Genomic DNA, 25683 nt, shown 5'->3' on the forward strand with positions numbered 1-25683 from the left:
TTTCATTCGGTTTGGGCATTTTTATTCCGATTGAGGTGTTTATATGGAGCATTTTCATTCGAATTGGACTTTTAAACCGATTACAATGCTCCATGTAAACGCACCTATTGTTATTTATGTTGTGCATTGCTGTTCGAGCTGCGTGCGTTGAAACTGAAGAACTGAATGAACACTGGTAAACTAAAGCGCTTTGCTGGCAGCTTATTTAACTCAAGGAAACTAATCATATATGAGATTAATCAGCTATTTATACAACATAAACATAATATTACAACTTATATATGTACAAAAAGACGCAAATGCTCAATTGAATTCGAATGAAGTTAACCAGAATGTGTAACTTCTGTGGATGCGCTCTCCCTGCAACAACGTGCTGAAACACGACAAATTAGACCAAATAATTAACAGCGTTTTATATGTTCTCATTATAATATTATATATATGATAGTCCCAATCATTGTTATTAATGTTGTGCATTGCTGTTCGAGCTGCGTTCACTGAAACTTAAGAGCTGAATGAACACTGGTAAACTGAAGTGCTTTGCTGGCAGCTTATTTAACTCAAGGAAATGCATCATATACGAGATTAATCAGCTATTTATACAACATAAACTAAACATAATATTACAACTTGTATGTACAAAAGACACAAATTCACAAGTGAACTCAAACTAAGTTACGTGCTACGTAACTTCTGTTGTGGATGTGCTCTTCCCGTAACAACGCGCTGAAACACGACAAATTAAACCAAAGGATTCACAACATTTTATGTGTTCTCATTATAATATTATATATATGATAGTCCCAATCATATAGTTATTAATGTTGTGCGCTGCTGTTTGAGCTGCATGCGCTGAGCTAAAGATGATCACAGAAGTGATCTATTAACGCTCTATTAACTTAACCAAACAAATTCTATAGGTCTATGACAGAAATCAGATATATATATATATATATATGCATAAAATAAACACAATATTACAACCTACAATTGCACAAAAGGCTGCAAATGCACAAGCAAACTTAACTGTGCTAGTCATGAATGTGTAGCTCCGTTGTGGATGCGCTCTGGCCGTAATAACGCGAAAAACACAGGCGCACAAAGACTCCATTAATTATTTAACAGTAATGTTCTCATTATAATATGACAGACTTGCCCAGCACATGTGAATTATCGGCCGATACCCTAATCCTAGTTCATAAATAAAAATGACAGTTGAGGAAACAAATTAAAATAAGAAATACGGTGCCAGCTTACATCTTCATTTTTAGCTTATTTTCAAACTTTTGTTTTATTTTAAATTGTTTTAGCCCATCCTGCAGCAGGAAGTTTGCTGTGGGCCCTGGCCCTCTGGTTGAGAACCACTTCTAACCAGCATGTTGGAAAGACGGCATTGACCGCTGTCTGGAGGCCGTGCTGCTATCCATCACTGCCTTCTGTTCTGAACGATGTGGGAAAATCTCAAAGGCAGGGATAGTGATGTTCACGACTAGTGCTTTTGGCATTGCTATGTTTTTTTTTTTTGTGCCTTTCTCACAACTGTCGGCTTTACTCGATCACTTTTTTATTGTATTTTTAGCTTTCAGTATTTATTTCTGATGTGTCTCTTATTATTGTGTTCCATCCCCATCTCTTTCTGTCTCGTTGGCTCGTTCTCTTCTCGGGGGCCTTAGTTAGGCTGTAGGCTAGTGTGTACAGAGTCATGAGGAGTGGGTGTGATTTATCTCCCTCGGCCCCTCCGTAGCCCCCTCCAATCCGGCAGGCCCATAGGAAAGAGCCGAGTTTGCTTGAACGTGGCTCGGTTTGCGAGGCCCCAGCATTAGCTGAAATAAACCCTCCTGCTGCTGGTGAAAAATGTCTTGTGATTGGCTAATTAATCAGTCAAAAGGGGAGCGTCGCGGCCTGTGACTTGAGGGACCCGAGCAGGCGACCGCTGAGGGCCCGCTGATAAATGGACTCCCTCCTGCTTCATACATCAGTGAAACTTAGTCATTTTTTACCACTGCTCTTTGCGTCAATGGTGGATCGCTAAGGCCTACACTTATATATTTCGCATGAAACTCCATCTGTGTGTGTGGAATGCGTTTCAGACAATCGTCTGATTTAGTCCGTGCGCTTTAAATTGCACAATAAATATTGTCTATTCAGCATAATCTGCACATTAAAGTTTTAGTTTCGATATTGTGTCCCAGATTTTTTATTTTGAAGCTGCAAACAATAGAGTACAGTTTGAAAATTGCATTGATAAATTTGATATTTGTTTTGATTATAATATAGATAAGTGTTTTTTTTTTTTTTTTTAATTTTAAATTTTTTTTTTTGTAATTTTGTATATCTTTTATTTATTTATTTATTTTTTTATGCGTATTTGTGCCTTTGCCACTTATTTTGGCTAAAAGAGATCCATACCTGTTGCTGGAAATCTCTTGCTTAAAAACTAATTTTACAATATACACAACTGTTCAAGTATGGAGTCAGTAAGATGAAAATATATAAATGTATAAATAAATATAAAGATGAAAAATATAAACAAATCTATCTATTTTATCTAAAGAAACAGTAAGGACATTTATGAGGTTTATATAACATACAAATGTAATATAACAAAAGCAATCAGCAACTGTTATCAACATTAATAATAATAATAATAATAATAATAATAATATTAATATTAATAATAATAATGATTTTAAAGCACCAAATCAGCATGTTAGTTATTTCTGAAGGATAATGTGACACTGAAGACTGGAGTAATGATGCTGAAAATTCAACTTTGCAATCACAGGAATAAATTAGTTTTTAAAATTATTTTCTATTAATAAATTTAAAAAAACATTATTATAAAATGTCAATGCATTTTTACTGTTTTTACTGTATTTTTAATTAAATAAATGCAGTCTTGGCGGGCATAAGAGACTTATTTAATAAATTTACATAGGCTTGCATTTTCTTTTCTTTTTTATTGTACCTGAATATTTTAATAATTTATGAAGCAGATGTATTTTTGCAAAAATGTTTGTATAAATTATTAATATTAATATTATTTAAGTTTAAAGAGTTTGTTAGGAACTTTTTTTTTGAGCAGAGAAAAATATTTTCTGTATACATTTAAACTACACTTCATAAATGTGAATGTACGTACATAGTCTATATATATATATATTTATATTACAAATTGTATCGATTGGGTTTTCTCTTATTAAAGTAAGCGCTGAGACAGTTTGTGTCTGGGGTTGTCTCCATGGTTCCAGTCAGGCGGTCAGGCATCTCCTCTCGCTGTGTTTCCAGGGGTTGGCGTGACCCCCTGTGGCCTCTCCCACTCCCACGCCAGCTCCAACACAAAGCCCTCAGACTGGAGGGTGGTACCTGTAGCTGTTCTGAATCAGCCCACGCCCGTCCTCATGAAGGATCGGCGGCCAGTTGACTCATCCATTCCCCTGATGCCGCCGCCTCACCAAATGAGGAGAAGAGGCTGCACCATTTGGCAGATGAAGCGGTGAAGGGGCGAGAGCCAGCGATGTCATTGGCCGCATGGGAGTCGGCTGGTGGGCGGAGTTGAATACTGAAATGCTGCTGAGGATGCAAAAGTTGAGCTCCAAATATGCCAGCAGGCTGATGTGGAGCTTAATCCACATTTAACATATTACACCAATTTAGAGAGAAAACTCTCCATTTAACATTTTTATTTTATCAAATTAAGCTTTTTAAACTTATACAACCATTTACAATTTTGAGGTTAGTAAGTTTTCTTTTTTTTTTTTTCTTTCTTGTAAGTCTCTTACGCTTACCAAGGCTGCAGTTATTTGATTAAAATATACAGAAAAAAATCTAATATTGTTGTAAAATATTGCAATTAAAAAAATATTTTTCTAATTCTATTTTCATTTTCTATTGTAGTATTTTGTGTAATTATAAAGCTGAATTTTCAGCATCATTTTCAGTATCAGTGTGACATGATCCTTCAGAAATCATTCTAATATGCTGATTTGCTGCTCAAGAAACATTTCTTCTTATGAATATAAGAATATTTTTTTTATAGGATTCTTTGTATACAAAGTTCATATGAACAGCACTTGAAACTAAAGTCTTTTGTGTCTTTGCTGGCACTTTTGATCAATTTAATGCATGCTTGCTAAATAAAAGTATCAATGTATTTCAGAAATGGTAGTGAATTGTTGGAGCCATGGCTTAGTGCTAAGCATTGTGTTTTGATGCTTTTGTGGGTGGTGCAAGTTCAAATCTGGCTCGCAACATCTCCAGATTTCATTTTTCTATCCCTTTCATTTCCTGTACTCTCTTCTCCTCTCATTAAAATGTTAAAAAGGTTACAAAACCTTAATAATAAAACTGAAAAGTTACTTTAAGTATAAAAACACAACCTTTTTTTCACATGACCGTATCAGCCCATGGTATATTATGACTAGAGGATTTGTGCTCCTTTAGGAGCAGACAGCAGTGCACACTGGCACGTTGTAACCATGCGCTCCAGCATGTTTAACTTCTCAACTAATGCAGTAACCGACGCCTGTGCACCAGTGTTCAAAGGCATGTTTGTTTTCGAGCGGGAGAGCTCTAATATGTTCTCAGATAACATCTAATTGCCTCAAACAAAAGCACGGCCTCCCTTTCGCTGTTGACAGGGCTACAGAATAATGAAGAAACGGACCGAAATGACTGCTTGCTACATACCCTCCAGCAACTGGCTTTACGCCCATGCCAACACACTGACACGTACAAATTAGTGTGAAAATAAAAACGGCATTAACTAAAAAGGTAACTGAAATGGCCAACTTCTGCAGTCATTGTTGGCCCAGGCAGGGCTGCCCTGGCATGATGATTACAGTACGAACAGAGGAAGCTAACCGCCTGACGCTCCTGAGAGCCACCACCGCTGCTGTTTTTGTGGGCCTCGGCTTGCATTTAATCACCGCCAGTTTAATCTAATAAATCACCACAGGGCAGAGAATAAATGGTGTGTCCTCCATCTTGGGGCTGACACATCAGCTCCTTGGAGGGCACAGAAAGGCAAGCACTTTACAATGTAAAGCAAGCAGAGTTTAGTGATGATGCCCTATGCAGCGCATTGTTGCCATTTGTTACTCCTGATAAGTAATGAAGTCTGGGGTTGGTGGAGAGGTCCTCATCACGCCGGCTTACTGTTTGCATTAGGTGTAGGTCTTTGTTATTCAAATCACTTACACCTTCATTTGACCTGTTTTATTCATTCTTTTTCATTGTTTCATTGTTTTAATTATTAATATTGATCATGTAATTAATTATTATGGATAATTATTGATTTAATAATAACAATAATAATACAATTATGCACTAAATAAATTATTTTAGGTTACATGGTGTATGTTAAATTGGTATAAAATGTTAATATTATTATTATTATTATTAATAATAATAATAATAATTATTATTATTATTGTTAAATTATATAAAAATAGTAATATAGCTGCTTAATCTTATTTTACCAATTTAACAAACCATGCAGTCTAAAAGAATGCCTTTTGTGTGTTGGTTTATTACTTATTATTATTATTATTATTAATATTGGTTTATAACAATAAGTAATAATAATAACAATACAAGACAATTTAAATAAAAATATTATTGTCATGTTATTGTATTGTTTTACCATTTTAACATACACAAGGCATCCTAAAAATGTCTTTTGGTGCATATTATTATTATTATTATTATATAATAATAATAATAATAATTCAATAAAATTTAAGTTATTTTATGCCGTTTCAACGTACACAGTTCATACAAAATTTTTTTTATTTTGGTGTAGATTATTATTAACAATAACAACAAAAATAATATGCTGCTGTGCTTGTTTGTTTCCAAATCTGTATAACTTTTGATTTATTGCAATGAAGCCATTTTTTTTGCAACGTTCGAATGCATCCTTTATTTTTGTTTGATTGCATGTGTTCTAGGAAGTTGTCTGAAGTTTTGAGTACATGATTTACATCGTGTCTTCATTGCTAAGAGCATTATGCTTAACATACATTTAAAGTACCTGAGAAACATGAATCAAAGGATGGCTTGTAATTAGACTTTTTGCTTTGTTCTATTTAGTTACATTACATTCACGTAATGTATTATATCATGATACATGTTAAAATGCTCATTAAACCATGCAAAGCACTGTATTGCGTGGGTGCCACCTGTTTTGCTGTCCGCCCACGTGAACGGTATGAAAGATGGTGCGGCGGGTCTTTTCTCCTCATCAAGGAGGGACAGCTGGGTAATCTGGGTCCCGATCCATAAGCCCAGGCCACCACCAAATTTATAATAGTGGCAGGACAATGAGAACACACTCGCACAATCAGCCCTCTTCCCAATATCGTCTCAATATTATCCTTTGCCCTGTGAGCGTAATGGGCCGGGATCTATTTTGTTTAGAATATAGTTTAACTTGGAACCCTCAAAGGAGTAAATTATCTTCAAATGCTTCCATCCTCAAAAATTGGATAAGAAGAGAAAAACACAGTGTTGATGTCTTTTGATATTTTTATTTTTTTTCCCCGAATGAAGATTGATTGATCATTCAACTCCAGCTCTTACCATGCCCTTATCTGTAGTTGATGCCCCACCAAGATCGAAATCACTTATTTTATTTAGTCAGGAAACATTGTACATTGAGTTTAAAAATTTTTTAATCCTTTTAAAAATGATTTAAGTCAGCTAAACATTTTTTTTCATAAAGTCGAGTTTAGTTCGCAAGATACAATCAAAGCAAGAGAGACCAATACAAACACTAACACAGTGTCTTTTTCGTAAATATTAAATTTTTATTTAATTTTTTTAATATATTTAATTTATATATTTTTTTATAATAACACACGATTAACAAATTTTTTTGTACTGTGTGGCCACTGTATAAAGTGTTTAGTAGTATTAATTTATAAAATATCTATAATTGAAATAATCATAACTTTATATATATATAGCACAGTATTATTGCACCAAATTGCAGTCTTTAATTGCTGGAAATGTTCTACAGTTGATGCACTGAGAGCTAAATACGTTATTCATTCAATCAGCCATCATTTTTTGTTTTTAAAATTAGTTTTTTCTTTTTCATTTTAAGTATACAAATTAGCAAAACAGGGATCATAATTGGAGAAATATGAGAGAGAATTTTAAGTCTGTTTTACAAGGTACCTTCAAAGCAAGAGACACCAAAGCACACTTTAATACAAAATATTGTAGTACACTACTAACAAAGTGACCTTTCCTGTACAGTACCTTGCTTGTTCTGCATGCCCGCTGTATTAATGTATCTATACATTTATTTTTGACCATCCTCAGCTGGGATTATTGTAAAAGTATTGCGAAATATCGGTACTCGAAATAATCATAACTTTATATATAGCACAGTGTTATTGTACCATATTGCAGTCTTTAATCCCTGGACACTAGAAGTTCTCATTGCTGACGCAGCATTTGCAGTGCGTAGTCAGAGCGTCGTGTCTCTATGCAGGAAGGAATATTACTTTTGTATTATAAATTAGGGACTCTCTGACATAGCACAGAGTGGGACAAATTAGTTGCAGTTTTCAGCAGCAAATTCAAGAGTGTTGTCACGATTTGGTTTTTGGTTCGTGAACACATTTTGACGTTTTTTCACTGTCCCTGGCAGTTTCGGACTGTCTGCTGCAATGTGTTGGCGTCAGCGGCGATGTCTTGTTCTTCGGTTTCCTCATCGCGGCCTTTTGAATGTCCCAACACCCCCCTCCAAGTCCAGCCCTGCTGCCGCGCTGCCCCCACCCCTCCAGCCGCCCATGCCTGGGGAGAACGGAGCAGGAAAGAGCCCATAGCTCCTGCTGCAAGGGCCTTATCTGAGCGCTGCACACTGTTCAGGGAACGCATCCTCTTCCTGGGGCCTCCCATCTGCCAGGAGCAGAGAGAGAACGAGGGGAATGTGGAGGCAGAAGAAGCCAGAAAGCGTCTGAGAACATTCGGGGCCATTTTTGTTGTGTTTACACCCTCATTAGGACGTCCAAGCACAGTCATGAAACCTGGACTTGCGTTATCTCCGTGTCAGCCTTCCTGCTCACTTGTTTGTTTGTGTGCGCGTGCACGTATGTGCTTGCATGTGTGTGGTATAACCCAATCCGTGCTCAGCACTGTTGAGGGAATGCTACCAGCAGCACTTCTCTCGGCACATTAGAGAGATAAGCCTAATGGAGGTCCCCAGGCGGTGAGACGTCGCACCACACACACACACACACACACACACTATCACCACCTCTCCGATGAAGAGGATTTCCCCACTCGCTCCATCTCTCTTCCTCTTCTCCTCGTTCTTTCTCTCCGGAGAGTAATTTCACAGTGTGCTCCAAAATGCCCCCCAGTCGTTTCTCTAAGTCCCTGCTACACGCTGTCAGCTGCATCTCCTCTGAAGACCTCTTTCGGTTCCCCTCCAAACCAGAAATATAGATTTTCTTTTATTTGGAGGGAAAAGTGAGACTTCTGTTTTAATGAGCCTACATCTGCAGATCTCCACTCTCCCTCTGGGCGGCGTCCAACTTTTTAGGGACCTGTGGCAGCAACTTGTAGTCACAATGACCATCTAGAACAGTAGTTACCAACTCTGGTCCTGGTCTACCACCAACTCTGCATTAAAGAATTAACCCATCATCTTGTCCTGAAATGGAAGTTTCAGATAAAAAATATCCACTGCACCAGGGTTGGGAACCGCTGATCTAGAATAGTGGTTCTCAAAGAAGATAGTCCACCCAAAAATGAAAAATCTCTCATCAGTTACTCATGCTCATGTCATTCCACTTAATTTGTCTGCTGAACGAAAAAATGTGTTTTGAAGAATGTTGGTGACCAAACAATTTCGGGTGCCATTGACTTTCCATAGTGTTTTTTGTCCATACTCTCAAAATCAATAGGACCTGAAACCATTTAGTTTCCAACATTCTTCAAAATACTCTCATTTGTGTTACATGAAAGAATGTAAGTCATACAGGTTTGGAACAACATGAGAGTGAGTAAATGATGACAGATTTTTCATTTTTGGGTGGACTATCCCTTCAGCAAATTTTGCTTGGAAGTCATTGTGACCGCGGTCAGAAGGTGATGTGGTAACCCGTTCTCTGACTTGATGCTCTGCGTTTAACCTATCCAACTTCACACACAGCAGTGAGTAGTGGGCAGCCATTTTTGCTGCGGCGCCCAGGGAGCAATTGGGGGAGGGTGGAAGAGAGCACTGTACATTCACTCCCCACACCTGCAATTCCTGCCACTACTGAGACTTGAACCTGCAACCTTTGGCTACGAAAGCGGTGAAGACTGTCATCGCTTCTTTTGATGCCCTTCAACTGAAAATTACAACCAAAAGCTGTGCAATGTGGCATTGTATCAGTATCTTATTTTCTGAGTTGTGTATTCTGAGTTGTGTTGCGGTAAAAATAGCAACAGGTAGCGCTAGTAGCTCACTGACTGCAACCATTTGACATCATAGACGCTGAATGCACTATAATGGTGCCGCCCATAGTCCGAAATATGTATAAAACGAGACATCATTTATGTTATATTAAGCCATACAAGTCTTAATACCCAGGGTTCCTTTTAAGGCACTACTGAAAATATTTTAGGGTTAAAAGAGGTACAAAGATGTCCCTTTGAGGGTATTGCTACTACTGTTACATCGCTATAATAATATATATATCACAATATAACAACTAATACTACTACTACTAATGTTTTGTCAAAATATTTTATCATAATGTTTTAGTTCAGCTGTTTGTCACGATTTATATATAGAATGCTTTATGCTCTTCAGCATTGTAAGTAGTCACATGTATTTTGTTGTTTCTTGGCTGTACAAAACCTTTGCAATCTGTTTTTTTTTTTTTTTGTCCAGTCCCTCCATACATCTTTTGAAAAATGCCGTTTTCACCAGCGTCTCTGGCATAATGTAGAGCACTGGCGTGGTTTAGCGCCAGCTTCAGAGCGGGTATTCTTCACTGCAAATCATTATGCATTGAGGAGGCCATTAGCAAAATGAAGACGAATGGGAGAGAGAGTCACCATGATAAAGTATTGGAGGACGACAGTTTAATCTAAAGTGTTCCTCTGTGGTCTTTCAACATAGTCACTGTGTCGTGCTACAGTTTGGCCTGTTATGATTAAGCTGTATGCTATGCTAGAAAGTTTGTTCTTTCTCTTAATGCTGTCTTAATCACTGTCTTAGTTTGGCCAACGCAAGCACTGACTCTCACTCATCAAGCAAGTTTTTCAGGAATCAGTTGTTTAATCCAGTCATTTACACAGTGACTTGTAGATAACGCCCCCTTTTGAATCGGTTTCCTTTTTATATATACATGGTGGGGAATATTATACAACACTGCGTAAAAATATATTAAGACATGAACAGAATCAGATTCTTGACAGATAGAGAACAATAAATATTTTCTCTTTAGACTTTTTTTTTTTATTGAAACTAAGAGTGTTTTGTTTGTCTCTTAGCAGATAGTTCAGATGAAGTTCAGTGATGTCACTAGAGACTTGGGACAAGTCTCAGCATGACTGGAAGTTGATTGACACCAGTTTAAGTATTTAATGACATCCATACATAGGGGTGTGTGCATCAAGGTTCTTTAAATGAATTGAGGGGTTGTCCTGTTCATTCCTAACAGACAGGACTCTGTTTCGCCGCTGGATGTGATTATTTTATCATGTTGAGTTCTTTGTCTAGTCTTTGTGATGATAAGATGATGATAATTATTATAACAACAATAATATAACTGCAACAAAAGTACATAATAGTAATGTAATGTGATGTAATAACAATATACTAATATTGTTTTGTTATACAGTTTGTTAATGGTTTGTATTATAAAATATTATACTGTATTATCACTTGATGATGAAGATAAAGATATGCGTGTATAAATTATATTGTATTTTTTTTTTTAAATAGTAATAGCAATAATATTGATAATAATGAACTATTATTATTGTAAATTATTATAATTATTTTATTAAGGTTTTAGATTTTATTATATTTAACACTTTAGTAATTTTGTATTAAAGTGTTAGTTCATCCAAAAATTACTCACCCTCATGTCGTTCCAGACCCATAAGATCTCCATAAGATCTCTATTTTTGATGCGTCCCGTGAGCTCCCATAGACAGCAAGGGTCCTTACACGATCAAGGTCCAGAAACGTAGCAAGGACATCGGTAAAATAATCCACGTGACATCAGGGGTTCAACCGTAATTTTACGAAGCTACGAGATTACTTTTTGTACACAAAAGAAAGAATAATAGAAATGTAAAAAATGTATCCGCATGGCGCAGCTGGCACAGAACAGCATGCGCTGTATACGTTCAGTGGATACTCTCCAAAATGGTGCCAGGGTGATGTGGAGGAGACTAATTGTTGAATAAAGTCATTGTTTTTTTTCTTTTGCGCACAAAAAGTAATTTTACCAATGTCCTTACTACGTTTCTGGACCTTGATCGTGTAAGGATCCTTGCTGTCTATGGAGGGTCTGAGAGCTCTCAGATTCCATCAAAAATATCTTAATTTGTGTTCTGAAGATGAACGAAGGTCTATCCCTTTAAAATGTAAGTGTATAATTTCCTTAGTAATATATTTTGTTAATTAATAAAAAGTAACATAGATATAGAAGTATAATAATTACAATTAGAGGTTGACCTATTCATCGGTTTTGCTGATTTATCGGCACCGATAGTTGAATACAGCCGACAGAAAAGCCTGCCGCGGAACAGAGCGCCATTCACATTAAATTAAACATTAAGTTTTCTATTAAATTACATTATATTTGTCCCAAATCGTTGTGAATGTACATAATGACTTCACCCTAGGCTATAAATTATGTATTGTGCATTTTTCAGCAAAACGTTTGTCTTTCTGTGGCTCTAATAAAGTCTGTATGCTTCATATAGAGAGCTGTAACAGATCGCGATTTCTCTTTCCATTTGCTCTGTTTTTTTTTTAAACACCGAGCTTCAAACTCATTTATGCCACATTGTTCATTCTTGAAGCAAACTTATGTCCGTTTGGTGATTAAATTGTTTTAGACCGCCACTTGATTTGAACGCAAAGCGTCTGTTGTGTGTGTGTGTGATACCTCTGAGTTCTCCTAGACGCTGTGCTTTTGCCCGGTGTGTGACTTTTTTTTTTTTTTGATTAGATAATTATCAAGTGTTAAAAAATAGAAGCAAATAAAGTGTGAGTACACATACAATATCCATATGTATGTAATTTTAATGCTATGTCCTTGTGTAGATATTTAAAGATGGCCATCTTTAAGCATGATTGTTGAAATTAAATGGTAACACTTAACAAGAGTCCATTCGTAGCATTAATGAAAACTGTAGAAGTATTGTTCCTTGTTAAACTGTTCATTTCAACATTCACTATTAGCTACTAATAGGCTAAATTTTTTACATTTTAAAGTTTCTTCTTTTAACATTAGCAAACTATGAAATAACTTTAATGATCAATATAGTAAATAATATTAATATTTTTATTCATTTACAAAGTATGGTTCAGTACTGTTACCGTTTTTTTTTTGTTGTTGTTGTTTTTTTCAAATGGTAAAACACTAGCTTTCTTTCAGTGTCCATTTTGAAAACTATCGATTGATTAATTGGTATCGGCCAGTGTGGTCCAACCTAGCTATCGGTAAAATCCACTATCGGTCGACCTCTAATTACAATTTATCATCATCATCATCATCATCATCATCAAATAAACCAATAAATTAATTGATTTTGAATTGTATAGTACACTGTCTAATTAATTTTATTATTATTATTATTAATTGTTCATTTGGTATGGTTATTATACTGTATAATAAGTTTTTATATTTTATTATATATTTTAGTAAATTACTAGAAAATATACTGTAATCACAATAATAATAATAATAATATTTTTTAGTTTTTGTTTTATTAAACAAATTTAATAAGTTGTATAATTAAGCTGTCCATCATCATCATCAAATAATTAACCAATACATCTTTGAATTTTTCTTTCATGTCATTTCATTTTTTTATATTATGTTATATTTATCTATATCTTTCATTTAGGGAAGCAGTGGACCTGACTCTCAGGAAGAGAGTGAAGAGGACAAAGACACAGTTACTAATCCCAACCCAGAGACACAACCAAACACAGTGACCAGCACACTGACCATGCAAGAGTACTTCGCCCAGCGGATGGCCCAGATCAAGAAGACTCAGGCAGGACGAGACCCAGCCGCATCTTCATCTGAGGTCAGCAGCAATGCACCTTCTCCACTGCCTACATCTGCCTCTATGGAGTACTCCCCGAACACCAGTGATATGGACCAGTCCAAAAAGAAGAAAAAGAAGAAAAAAGACAGGGAGAGTGATAGAGATGACAAAGAGGAAGATGCACTGACCTCAGTAACAAGAGAGAGTGTTGAAGAGCCAAATCACTCACAGAAAAAGAAGAAAAAGAACAAGAGGAAACGAGAGGAGTGGGATGAGGATGAGGATGGGACTGAAGTGTGCAGCGCCCCTGCAGTAACGGATGGCATCACTGAAGAAGACGCTCCCACCACAGGAAAGAGGAAGAAGGACAAAAAAACATCTCTAGAGGTTCGTTCAGATGAACCTAAAACAATAGAAATTGAGAATATGGACCCTAAAGTTTCAGATAAAAAGAAAAAGAAGAAAAAGAGAGAACAAGAGGAAGGAGTGACTGAGGAAGTGGTGTCCAAAAAGAACAAGAAAAAACAGAAAAAGTAATTTTTTTTTTTTTTTTTTTTTTTACAATTGACTTCTCTCGAAACTCTTCTCGTTTTGATACCATCATGATTTTAGTATCGAGATCACCAAAATGAATGGCAATGAAGCCAATGAATTTACATTTAGAATTGGTTTGTATCTCCATATTTAAACTATGAAAAAGACACATTAAAAACATCTAAACTGTATGTGTGGTTGGTGTGTTTTTCTTTGTTGTCAGGTTTCCAGGAAGTAAAATGCTTAGATGCATGCTACAAGAGCAATATGGGCCGTAGTTATGTCTGTTAGCGTGTGTGTGTGTGTGTGTACAGAATTTATACAATATATCTAAAATATAGAGAGAAAATAGTGTTGTCCTGAATGTAGCAAAAAGGATATAATTTTTATTTTTCATAATGGGTAATGAAATACCATAAAACATAGGGGTATTTTCAGAAGCAGATTTGTAAATGTTTCAAATGCTATAGAAGTTAATTGATATAATTTTTAATATTTAAATAATAATATTTAATACATTTGATATTATATTTAAAGTGTTTTATATAGTCCATGGTGGAAGAATGCTTGGCTAAATCTGTTTTAAATCTGTGTTAATCATTTTCAGAGTATTTAACATAATTTAGAGAAAATGTGACTAATCAGGTGAGAAATTATGTATTCTACATAACCAGACAAGTATTGGCAGAATTAGTCAAAATCAGTTATGTAATTTTGCTTTGTTATAGTTTATATAGGACTAATAGAATTCCTGTCATTTCTGATATGGCAAATTCAATTCTAATCTAAATTCCAACAAAGCAATAATTCACCCAACTATGAACATTTGCTGAAAATGTACTCGCCCTCAGACCATTCAAGATATAGATGAGTTTGTTTCTTCATCAGAACAAGAGAAATTTAGCATTGCATCAGTTGCTCCATAATAAAGCTTCCTCCAGTGGACAAAGTTCACCCCCTGTTGTCCTCTCACATCAAAATCTCCAGACATATTTGTTTAGAACTGTTTTTACTTATAAACCATACTTGATTTGTGTACATTTTTCTCCCGATTCAGACGAGACGACTTTCTCACTGGAGAAGTTAATATAATGGACAGGGGACTATGTATTTTGGCCAGAAATAATGGTTTGAAGTTAAAATATCTTAATGATGGATTTATTACAAACACAAAGCTTTTCACTTCACAAAATAGTAATTGATGGGCTGGAGTTCTGTTGTGGAATATCTTGATGTTTTTATCAGCTGTTTGGACTCTCATTCTGACGGCACCCATTCACTGCACAGGATCCATCGGTGAGCAAGTGATTCAATGCTACATTTCTTCACACCTGTTCTGATGAAGAAATAAACTCATCTACAGCAAATGGCAAATTTTCTTTGGGTTTATTATTTTTACAGTTCTGAGTATGGCATTCATTATTAAACTGTGCTCACATGCACTCTTTCAAACCCTTGTTGATTGAAATGATTGGAAATGACTAATATTCAAAACAAAGGTCTCAGTTCATTATTTTGCCACATCCACGTAAAACTTTTCCAGTCATGGTCCTGTGCAGAATACAAGGGTACTGTGTTTAAAATAATTCTTTTAGCGCGTCTGGCATGTATTGTGAAATTTGCGACGGTAACCTCAGGCTCCATTATACTAAAACAATTTATTTAACCCTAACCTTTTGTCTAACCCTAACTCATTTTTCACAAGCATTACTTATGCAATGTTGACAAACCAGCTCTATGAATATTGCTTGTACAAATAGTGTTGGTGTCTGTCCGTTCACTCTTATTGTTCACTTTAAAACATATACAACAAATGATGACTGATTTAAGTGATGAAATAGTCATTTGCATTGCAGTTCTTAATTAGTTTCCAGAATAAAAAAACTACTTTGTGTTCAGTATTTCAGTCTTGATTCGCATCTGACGTTTGGGCAGATATGTCTTAGTCTTCTCAGAAATAAGTTGACCAGCCCAACATGTCAGCAGTGTTTACTGTCAGTATGATTTAAACAAATAGATGGTTTTGGGACATGGATCATGGGACTTAAATTTAATCTCACCTATTATGCACATATCCTTAATGATGATGCTAAACAAATACATTTTGCTTTTTTTAAGCGCTTGATTAATAGTACACCGCTTGGCATAACCCTGCTTTTCTTTGTGACACTAATGTGTACCTTTGAGGTCTTTTCATAATGATAATGTCGACCATTGGGGTCGAGCTTAACCAATGTATGTTAAGCATATATGATTTAAGTCTTGAGTAACTGGCAGCAAATACGATGCTTTTGTTTAAAATCCTAATGACCTTGTCACACGGTCAATATTGATCCTCTTGAAATCTGCAATACCAAAGGATGTCCTGTTTTACTAGATTAATCAAATCCAGTGGAACTGACGTTCTCGTGCACTTTGTTCAACTTTGTTGTGAGTTTATTACAGAGACGATCAAAAAGGAACATTTTCAAGAATACGGCATTTTGAGAGGATAGCAGAAACCCCAACAAGACCGTCTTGTTTGGAGTCTGAGTGGGCGTATGGAGCAAAAAGAGGGAAAAGGAAACGGACAGCTTATGTTACTCAGAACAATAATTGTAGAATCTGCCACACAGCAGCGGCTTAGTTTGTTTATGTGTCATGACTGCCGCTATAAATGGCATCTGCTTCTGAGGTAAATCTGAAAGCATCGTCAACCCGTTTGTGATGAAATAATGGAGCTACATCCTACCTATTCCCACGGTTCATGTCCAGAATCCCTTTTGAGGTGCTTGTCAAAAGGGGAAGGATGAGAAGATGGAGATTGTTTCAATCGTTTCTTAGAGAAGAAAAATTTAAAGGGCAGATTATTTTGTCAAAGCCTTAGGTAGAGGGGGAGTGGGGGAATATGTGAGATGTGTCACATTTTGCTTATGTTGTCCTTTAGGGATGAAGAAATGAGATTTAAAATATATTAAAATAGCCTACATTAAAACAAAGTGGTCCAGTGACATAACTCGCCCCGCATAATAGGTACAGTCAGAAATACCCCTGATATTTCAACTGTGAGGTCAGACCTGCCGATTTAGGAATTCATATAATTTCATAATTTTACTTTATTAACTAATTTAGGAGTTTTGTATGAATTAAGAGTGTTTTCGATTGTATCTGGTATTTTAGATGGGACAAAAAAGTTGAATGTGAAGAAAACACTTCTTGAAATGGTAAATAGATTGTTAACATACAGCATGGCTCAGTTATGTTTTCTGCATTTATGTTATGATATGTGTGATCTTGTCCTTGTTATTTAGATAATATTCTATTTGTTTTCAATTTAAAATTAACAGCCATAGTTGAGAATATTTCAGTTAATTGAATCCACTGAAGTATTTACCGTAAACTGACAGCAGAAAATATTAACCCCTATTAGAGTCAAAATGCATTTACATTTCAAATATTGTCTACAAAAATGTTTTTTTTTTAACTAATGCATAATTTATAAATACATCAGGAAATAGTTCTTACCCCAAAGTATCTGACGTACTTTACCCCATGACTACCATTTTAAGAGAATGCTTCATTTAGTGATTCATTGCTAAAAAGTAATAATTCATAGTCTATTAACATAATTAATAAAGAATAATATATCACAATATAAAAAAAATACATACATATATATTTACGCATAAGTTTGCTTTGATATAAAATAGACTTGTGCATCCCAACCAGGCAGGTGTGCATCATGGGCCCTTTATAAATGTTTGGTCATGTGACAAAAATAAAGCATTTCTCCTTATAGCTAAACACAGATATACAGATAAACTCAACACAAAGCAGCAGGTATACGTTTGCAATTCCCCAACGTTAATCAAACAAATAGGAAATCATGCCTCAAAATGCAGAACTAGAAAGATGTTTATCTAATGAACGGCACAAATGAGTAAACACAGTTTACACGTCCAGTTTGTCACACCCAAACATGCAGGTAGGACAAGGAGAGCAGGAAGTGTCATTTTCTGTCGTAATGTTTTTGCAATCTGGGGCATCAAGCTCATCTTCCTGTTCCTTCAGTGAACGAATCCCTCATTTTAATGGTGTTCGTCCTCTGCTTGTTCACTGCACTGGAACCAACCATTCCTTTGAACTCTTTGAATCTTACAGGAAGAAATTCAAAGGTCGGTCATAAAATGAATCTTTTTTTTTTTTGAAACACCAGTCTCTCAGTTCTGATTCTCTTGAGTAGATTTATTCTGAACTCTTCCTGTCTTTGCTGCAGCTTTCATGAACCACCGGTACAGCTGTCAACAGGAACTCCATCGTCTGATCGTGACAATAGGAGTTACATACAGCAGCCCTCATGTCAGTGTGGAGCACATGAAGTATAAGGGAGGATCTGAACTGTCTGACATGTGAATCATTGTGCAGAACGACCGGTTTTGATGAGTAAGTGATGTAGAACCTGTATGGGGAAAATTCTGTGTCATGTCTGATAGAAGTTAAATAACAGTTTCCTCAAGCCAAAATGAATAGTGAAAACTGCGTCATGATTTCTGCTGAAACTTGGACGCATGCAAGCCCATCAAAACAGGTTTAAATATCTAAATATATCATTCCATTTAAAGCAACACCTTTGCTAAATTTAAAATTGATTGCATAATTGTATGTAGAATCTTTTATTGCTTTTCCAGTAGCAAAGTGGAAATTGTTGGTTACCACACTTTTCATAATTTGATGAACGTCTCCTTTAATTTGCTCCAAGTTGGGTCAAGCGCTCAGGTAAAAACATTCTTGACAGAATGTCTTTTTTAAATTCTTTACCAACCAAACCCAACATGAATTAATTGTTAATTATTCTAATTTTATATCCATATGCCAACTAACCCCGCTCACACTCTTTCCAGCCTGTCATCGTCATTCATTACAGGCATCCAAATTTTAAATCAAAATTCATAAAATGGATAATCCCGGTCCTGGCTTCTGATTGCTATTTTTGATGCATGTTGTGCCTATAATAACACCCTTTAACCAACGACACACAATATAGCATGGCATCTTGTGAATTAGTGGTTAAATAACATTTTTTTTCCTTCTATTTTTAATAGCTTGACAACTTCGGCTGAAGGGATTCGTTTTCGTTACAAATAGAACAAAACAATTTTGATACTGAAGAACCAGAAACCAATACTCTGTAATGTGACTTCAAGGCCTTTTTTAATCTCCAAAGAATCCTATAACCAAATCAAGAACTGCTTTGCTTTGCTAAACTTGAGGTGCTGAAAAGAACAGCTGAAGAACCTGTATTAGTATGTCTGACCAAACTCTTGTGAAACGTATACACTTTTTGTTGTATAAAATTTGTATGAAAAGTATTGTATTGATAAATATTTCCTTCCATGAATTGTTTATTGAATAATTGTCGTGTAGGAGATGTCTACAAGATTGACTGAAAACAGTCAACCATATCCATCGCTCCTTCAAAATAATGTGTCATGAAAACAAACCCAACCAGCAGCTAATGACGTGATTTAGTAGTAAAGCTGTTGAAATATTTTTGTCACCTCAGTATTTTTTTTGTTTTTTTTTGTCGCTGGTCTCAGGTTGCAGTCAAGGAGGAGCTGAGATCCTCCCGTGGGCCTGTGCTGGAAGCTGCTCCTCACATATAAAGCGCTTCCCAATGCCGGAGGAAACAGTGAATCACAGCTTCAGAGGGGCAGTCGAGCACCATCCACTCATCTCTCTCACAGTGCTCTTCAACCACCAGCTGCTCAGTCAAAGTCATCTCTGATAACGCTTTTACTTTGCTTTAAATTAAAAAACAAAAGAAACTCTTGGTCACATTCGCGCCCGAGAAACAAAGTTTGAGAAGAAGGGAAGCTGAAGTTTTGAGAGCGCACATGGCTGCTCTGATAAGCGCGTATTCGTCCTGGCCGGAGAGCTTTGAGTGCTCTGCGGGAAATGCGGACGTACCTGACGGACACACCTCCCACAGAGCTCCCGCGGACAAGGTGTCGGAGCCGCGCATCAGGAGACCCATGAACGCCTTTATGGTGTGGGCCAAAGATGAGCGCAAGAGACTCGCAGTACAGAACCCCGATCTCCACAACGCGGAGCTAAGCAAGATGCTGGGTAAGACATTATCAGCAGGCTACTATTTGTGTACTAATAATTATTATTAACAGCTCATATTTATTATTATTATTATTAAAGTAGGAGATTGTTATTCATGTAAGTGCCGAGTTTTGTACGAGTTCATCTTTTGTTAGACAGTTGTTTTGTTTTATGCGTTGAATACAGAACGTGGGAGGTTTAATCCCTTATAAACTAATTGTAGACACAAATGAAAAGAAATTATGTTGTTGTTGTTTTTTTTAAACTTGAGGAGCGTAGAGAACACGGAGAGCGTGAATCTGTTCGAGACGAACCTGAACTGAAAATAAACTGAAACAAAACTGAAATCAGTGATATGAGACACATCTTTAAATTGTATTTATTTGTATTTAGATCAAGAGCGCAAATTTATCATTTCACACGTGTGGGAGACTTTTTATTCAATCATAAATATTTTACAAATCTGAGTTTATATAAAATATTTGTAACTATTTACAAACTATTTTAAAAATAGTATAAAAATAAATAATAATAGAAACAATTTCAAATTGATTAATTTTAAATGAGTCTTATCTTTGGGTTTGTATAAGAAAGAACTGAAAGAAAAGTGTACAACTTCTTGGGATGATGAATTAACAAGAAGTTCTGAAATAATAATTTTATGTGTGTATAATTGTTTTTTATCAGTTTTATTTACTGCTATTATTTTAGTTGTGATAAATTTGCAGACCTGTTTTAACAGTAATTGTCATTTATAAGAAATCATGTATTTTTTTCTCTGCTGTTCTAATTTTAGAAAATTCTTTCAAGTGGTTTTAAAAGCTAAAAATGATAAACTCAGTATAATTACTGCCATTACTAGAATTCAAACATTATAAAATTAATGGCAAGTTACAAATAATGTACCTTTAAAAAGCTTTTAAAACTATCTTCAAAAAGACATATTTTTATAACTGCCATTATAAGCAATTGTACTAGTTGTTTATTATTTATCTGTATTATTTATGTTAAAATATTCAAAAAATGCTTATGCTGACATTATTTAATCTAGCTTTGTTTGGTGCACAATACAGAAGCAGACAAACTAACAGTTTGTAAACTAATAAACCATTTAATTTTTGTGTTGGTGCTAATCTGATTGTGAAGGAACAGTTACTAACTGGACAATCTCCAAAACTCCAAATGGATCTTTTAAAAATACAGTATTAAGTCTCATGTTCCTGTTTTTTTCTCTCCAACAGGAAAGTCATGGAAAGCTTTGACTCCGCCGCAGAAGAGACCGTATGTGGAGGAAGCGGAGCGGCTGAGGGTGCAGCACATGCAGGACTACCCCAATTATAAATACCGTCCCCGTAGGAAGAAGCAGCTGAAGCGCATCTGTAAACGCGTGGACCCTGGCTTCCTCCTGACCACCCTCGGCCCCGACCAAAACTCCCTCCCGGACCCCCGAGGCTGCTGTCACCCCCTCGATAAAGACGACGAGAGCGGTGTGAGTGGCAGTGGTGGCTTCGGTTCTCCCAGTGCAGCTCTACCCGGCGTCAGGGTCTTCAGAGATCCTGCCAGTTCCAACAGCAGCTTCGATACGTATCCGTACGGCTTGCCCACGCCACCTGAGATGTCGCCTCTGGACGCCGTGGATCACGAACACCAGTCCTACTACTCGTCCTCCAGCTCAGTCTCCACCAGCTCCTGCTCATCCTCCACCTCTTGCCCAGACGACAGGCGTCCCACCCCGGTGCACATGAGCAGTCCACCCCCCTACCATCCCGATTACTCCCAGCAGGTACCTTTGCACTGTGGGAGCGCACATTTGGGCCACATCGCGATGTCCCACCAGGGAAGTGGGGCGACCCTTATCACAGCTCCTCCGTTGTCCTATTACAGCCCTTCGTTCCAGCAGATTCAGATCCATCATGGGCACCAGGGGCACCTGGGCCAGCTTTCTCCCCCTCCAGAGCAGGGGCACCTGGAGGGTCTGGACCAGCTGAGCCAGGCTGAATTGCTGGGTGAGGTAGACCGAGATGAGTTCGACCAGTACCTAAATTCCACTAGTTATCACCCCGAACAGGGCGGGATGACAGTCACGGGACACATCCAGGTAACGCCGGCTTCCGTTTGCTCCAGCAGCGCTACGGAAACCAGTCTCATCTCCGTATTGGCCGATGCCACGGCAGCCTATTACAACAACTACAGCATTTCATAAACACCAAAACAGAGACAATTGACACAGACAGTGACTGTGGGCTCGACAAGGGTCAGCAATATGACTGGCAGGTGAAAGGAAGGCCGTGGAGGGAGCGGAAAAGAGAAGCTCCAGGAAGTCAAAGGACACCTCAGGGATGCATAGATAAAAAAAAACTGAAGTTCATTCCCATCTTTGTTTCTAAAAGAAGAACGGAAGTAAAAGAAAAAATGGACAAACATAGAAAATGCTCTCATATCTTGCCATAAAAGCATGTACATATGCTATAAAGCTTATTTATATATCGAATTGCTTTGCATTAAAGCTTATTGTATTGCTTTTTTTCAGTCCAGATATATTCATTTGATATTTTTTTTCAAACCTCAATTGTTTTACCTCAAGAATTATTTAAGTGAGGCTGGTCTCTTCTTTTATAGGACATAATTTTGAAGCAAATTCTGCCCTTTCTTTTCCCTTTACATTCATTTCAAAAATGTATATGTATACTCAGTTAAAAGAATAATAATAATGAATACTACTGTATGCCAGTTTAGGTTTTCCATATTAATTTAATTCAAATAAAATGCTGAGTTCATACATTTAGTATTCTCATTTTTGATATCCACACAGATGTCAAGCGGAAGAACGTAGCTCAGTATTGATGTTTGTTGAACACCGTTCTGTTTGGCCAATTTCAATGATGAGGACTTTCATAAGATTTCATGATAAATTGCATTGTTTATGCCCATATAAGTACAGCACAGTGATTCTGTCTGTAAGTCTGGACTTGACAAAAAAAATGTTGCAGATGCTGTTCATTTTGTGATATATTAAAAGTGAATGTTCTGAGGTCCCATCTGAATTAGACAGCGCTAAATAAAAACACAAAATAAATACAGGTGAAAAGACTCTTGATTTTGTAATGACTGAAATATATATATATATTTTTGATTACTGTTAGTAGTAGTAGTACGTATATAAACTGCTTTATTGGAAGTTATAGGTTTATTTTCAGTTTCATTATTATTATTCATATATAAATTGCTTTATGGAAGTTACATTTTTTGTTGTTTTTTAATTTTTCATAATATTATTTTTTATCATTAGTGAGCATATAAACTATAAATGTTCCACAGTTATTTCTTAGAAATATTTACAACTCAACGTTTATTTATTTTTCAATATTTGTGGAGCTTAATTCCACGCATTTATTTTAGTACTGAATGCTACTGTTTGAGGTCCCTACAAGAAGCTCACCTCTACATTTTTTGTTGTTGTGTGTGGCGGGTCGTCGCCATAACCATAGCCCTGGAAACTGACGGTATCCACCCTACGTTCCCAGTTTGCTATCAGCAACACCCATTATGCACTCAGTTTCACTCCTCCGCGGATCAGAGGATTAGTGTAAAACAGGCTCTGCTGTTTTTCTCCCCGCCTCCATCTCCACGGGCCTTTTGTTTCCCCTCGTCTTATTCTGGGTGCGTGTCTTAAGCAGAGCGCTGGAACTCCCCTCCTACCCTACCTTCGCCCCCCTCTGCTGCCTGTCCTATCTTGCTGATGCAGACTTTCATAATCTCTGTGAAATAAATAAATACACCTCGTCCCGTCAACTGTTTTACACGTTCATCGTTTTTTTATTTTTCTCCTTCTGTCTCTCTCTCCCCCTCTTTTCAAATTCCTCCTCTTTTTTGATAAAAGGAATCTGAAGTGGGGGAAAGAGGGAGGCGGTGGCGGGCGTTTGACAAATCCTGGAGTCTGGCTTGGTCTTCCTGCGTTTTTTGGGAACGGTTGAGTCGTGTTTCTTGTAAAGAGGATGTGGCGGAGAAGCAGTGTTTCCTGCCTGATAAGAGTAAAGCCTCTCTCCGTCAGGATGTTTGGGCCCCGGCCGGTCCCCGCATTAAAAGAGCCCATGGCGAGGGAAAGGGAACCTGCTGTTCGTTTTAGCAGGGAGGAAACATGGCTCTCGTTGATTAATATCTCACACCGTGGTTTTTTTAGGGCTTCGATTTGACCCTCCTCTGGTTTGGCCACACACCGGGCTCAGCACAGATTTTCTTAATCTGTCTCTGTCACTGGCTCCAAAGACAAGTGCTAGTAGCTTGTGGTTATGATGTGAGTTGAGGCCTCATATTCGTTTTCATGAAACGTTTCAGTCAAGGGACATTCATCATGTGACTCCAATTTCTTTTCACAAGTGAGGTTGTTATTAACAGCCTGTGAGTGAATGCTTCAGGTTTGGGAGAGAGGGGGTGATTGGGGCCATCAGCCCCAGGCCAAGGCTTGAATTGTGGCTTATGACCCAGACACCTCTAGATTCAGAGTAAGTGGGCTCAATACAACCTATTCCACTGGCCTTGGGGAAGGGCATTGTGTCATTATAAAACACAAAATTCAACATTATGTTTACATACATTTTAAAATTATGATTTCAGTCAGACTTAATCAATACATTTATTTGGCCTTGTCTACAATTGGCCTTGTTGTGTGCTTGCTCTAAAGGACAGAGGTGGTGTTCAATGTGTATTTTAATCATTCAAATGTTCAGTTACACATAGTATGTGTACTTAGTAGACATGTAAACAGACTAAAAGACATATTTAGGGGAGCGCAGGGCACACAGTAACGCGGGGTTAGTTGTAACACACGTTTTTTAAATATTTCCACACATGCTAGCATAACCAAATTTACAGTATTTACTAGTTATCATATCAACATTATATAGAGAAAAAAAGTGTGCCAAAATTCAAGTCTTTTGAAGATATCGCTGAACATTTATTTTACCATAGTAAAGTGAAATTTCTGGCTGAAGTAAATTTTTCATCTCAGTTTTTATTACAAATTTATAATGAGACAAATCTGCTATTATTTTAATCTCCAGTCTGTTATTTATCAGTTTAGATAGTTTTTTAATGCCTCGATAACTAGCAGAAGACACTAACCAGTTTTAAATTAAATTTGCACAGATGGGGTAAGTTGTAACACTGCGTTACAATCTGCCCTGCCGTGCTATTCTATGACATTAGCAATGTAATTCACACTATTTACTTTAATACATTTGAATGAGAAACGACAAGAAACAGGTGAATAAAGACTGACAATCATTGGTTAATGTTCAGAAACGATTATTTCAAGACATGTAAAGCATTTTGGCTCGTTTATGTGGGCCGTCCCAGGCATGGTTGCAATATGTTCATTGTCAAACTCAAAAATCAGATTACTTTGAAATATTAAAAAACGCCATTATTTTATTTAAAATAAATAATTATTTTATTTTATTGACAAAATATTTTAGTTTGTCTTGTATATTTTTTTCATAAGATCAGATAACATTTTAGGGTGTCATATGGTCATGTTACAACTGTTACAATGTACCCCACCTATGGGGCATGTTGTCACATTTCACTTCCAATTTTTGAGGGTAAATAAAGAAAAACGTATACACTGTATTTATAAAACAAAGCGACATATTTGTACTAGACAAGTGTGAAATTACTGTGAATAAATAATTATACTCTGAACATGAAGTGGATTTACACAATTTGAGAAAGTCAAAAAGTGTTACTTTGTGCCCTGCTCTCCCTGCTATACAAAATTATTAGTAGGCTAATTATATTACAAAATATTAACTAAAAATATTA

General features: G+C 36.6%; 2 protein-coding genes across 3 annotated transcripts in view; both read left to right on the forward strand.

The window, feature by feature from the left end:
• Positions 1-13967, forward strand: part of pinx1 (PIN2 (TERF1) interacting telomerase inhibitor 1) — a 29578-nt gene extending 15611 nt beyond the window's left edge. For both annotated transcript variants that reach the window (XM_058756424.1, XM_058756423.1), the window contains exon 7: positions 13096-13967. In XM_058756424.1, the coding sequence (XP_058612407.1) occupies positions 13096-13779 (684 nt within the window). In that variant the 3' untranslated portion in view covers positions 13780-13967. The remainder of the gene's footprint in view (positions 1-13095) is intronic.
• Positions 13968-19431: 5464 nt separating this feature from the next.
• sox7 (SRY-box transcription factor 7) lies at positions 19432-22943 on the forward strand. Its single transcript, XM_058755900.1, has 2 exons — positions 19432-19881; positions 21105-22943. Exons 1-2 carry the CDS (start codon positions 19650-19652, stop codon positions 22064-22066), a joined length of 1194 nt encoding a protein of 397 aa, XP_058611883.1. The 5' UTR covers positions 19432-19649; the 3' UTR covers positions 22067-22943.
• Positions 22944-25683: the final 2740 nt, after the last annotated feature.

This window comes from Onychostoma macrolepis, chromosome 20, assembly GCF_012432095.1.
Source record: "Onychostoma macrolepis isolate SWU-2019 chromosome 20, ASM1243209v1, whole genome shotgun sequence".
In the NCBI taxonomy this organism is placed as follows: domain Eukaryota; kingdom Metazoa; phylum Chordata; class Actinopteri; order Cypriniformes; family Cyprinidae; genus Onychostoma; species Onychostoma macrolepis.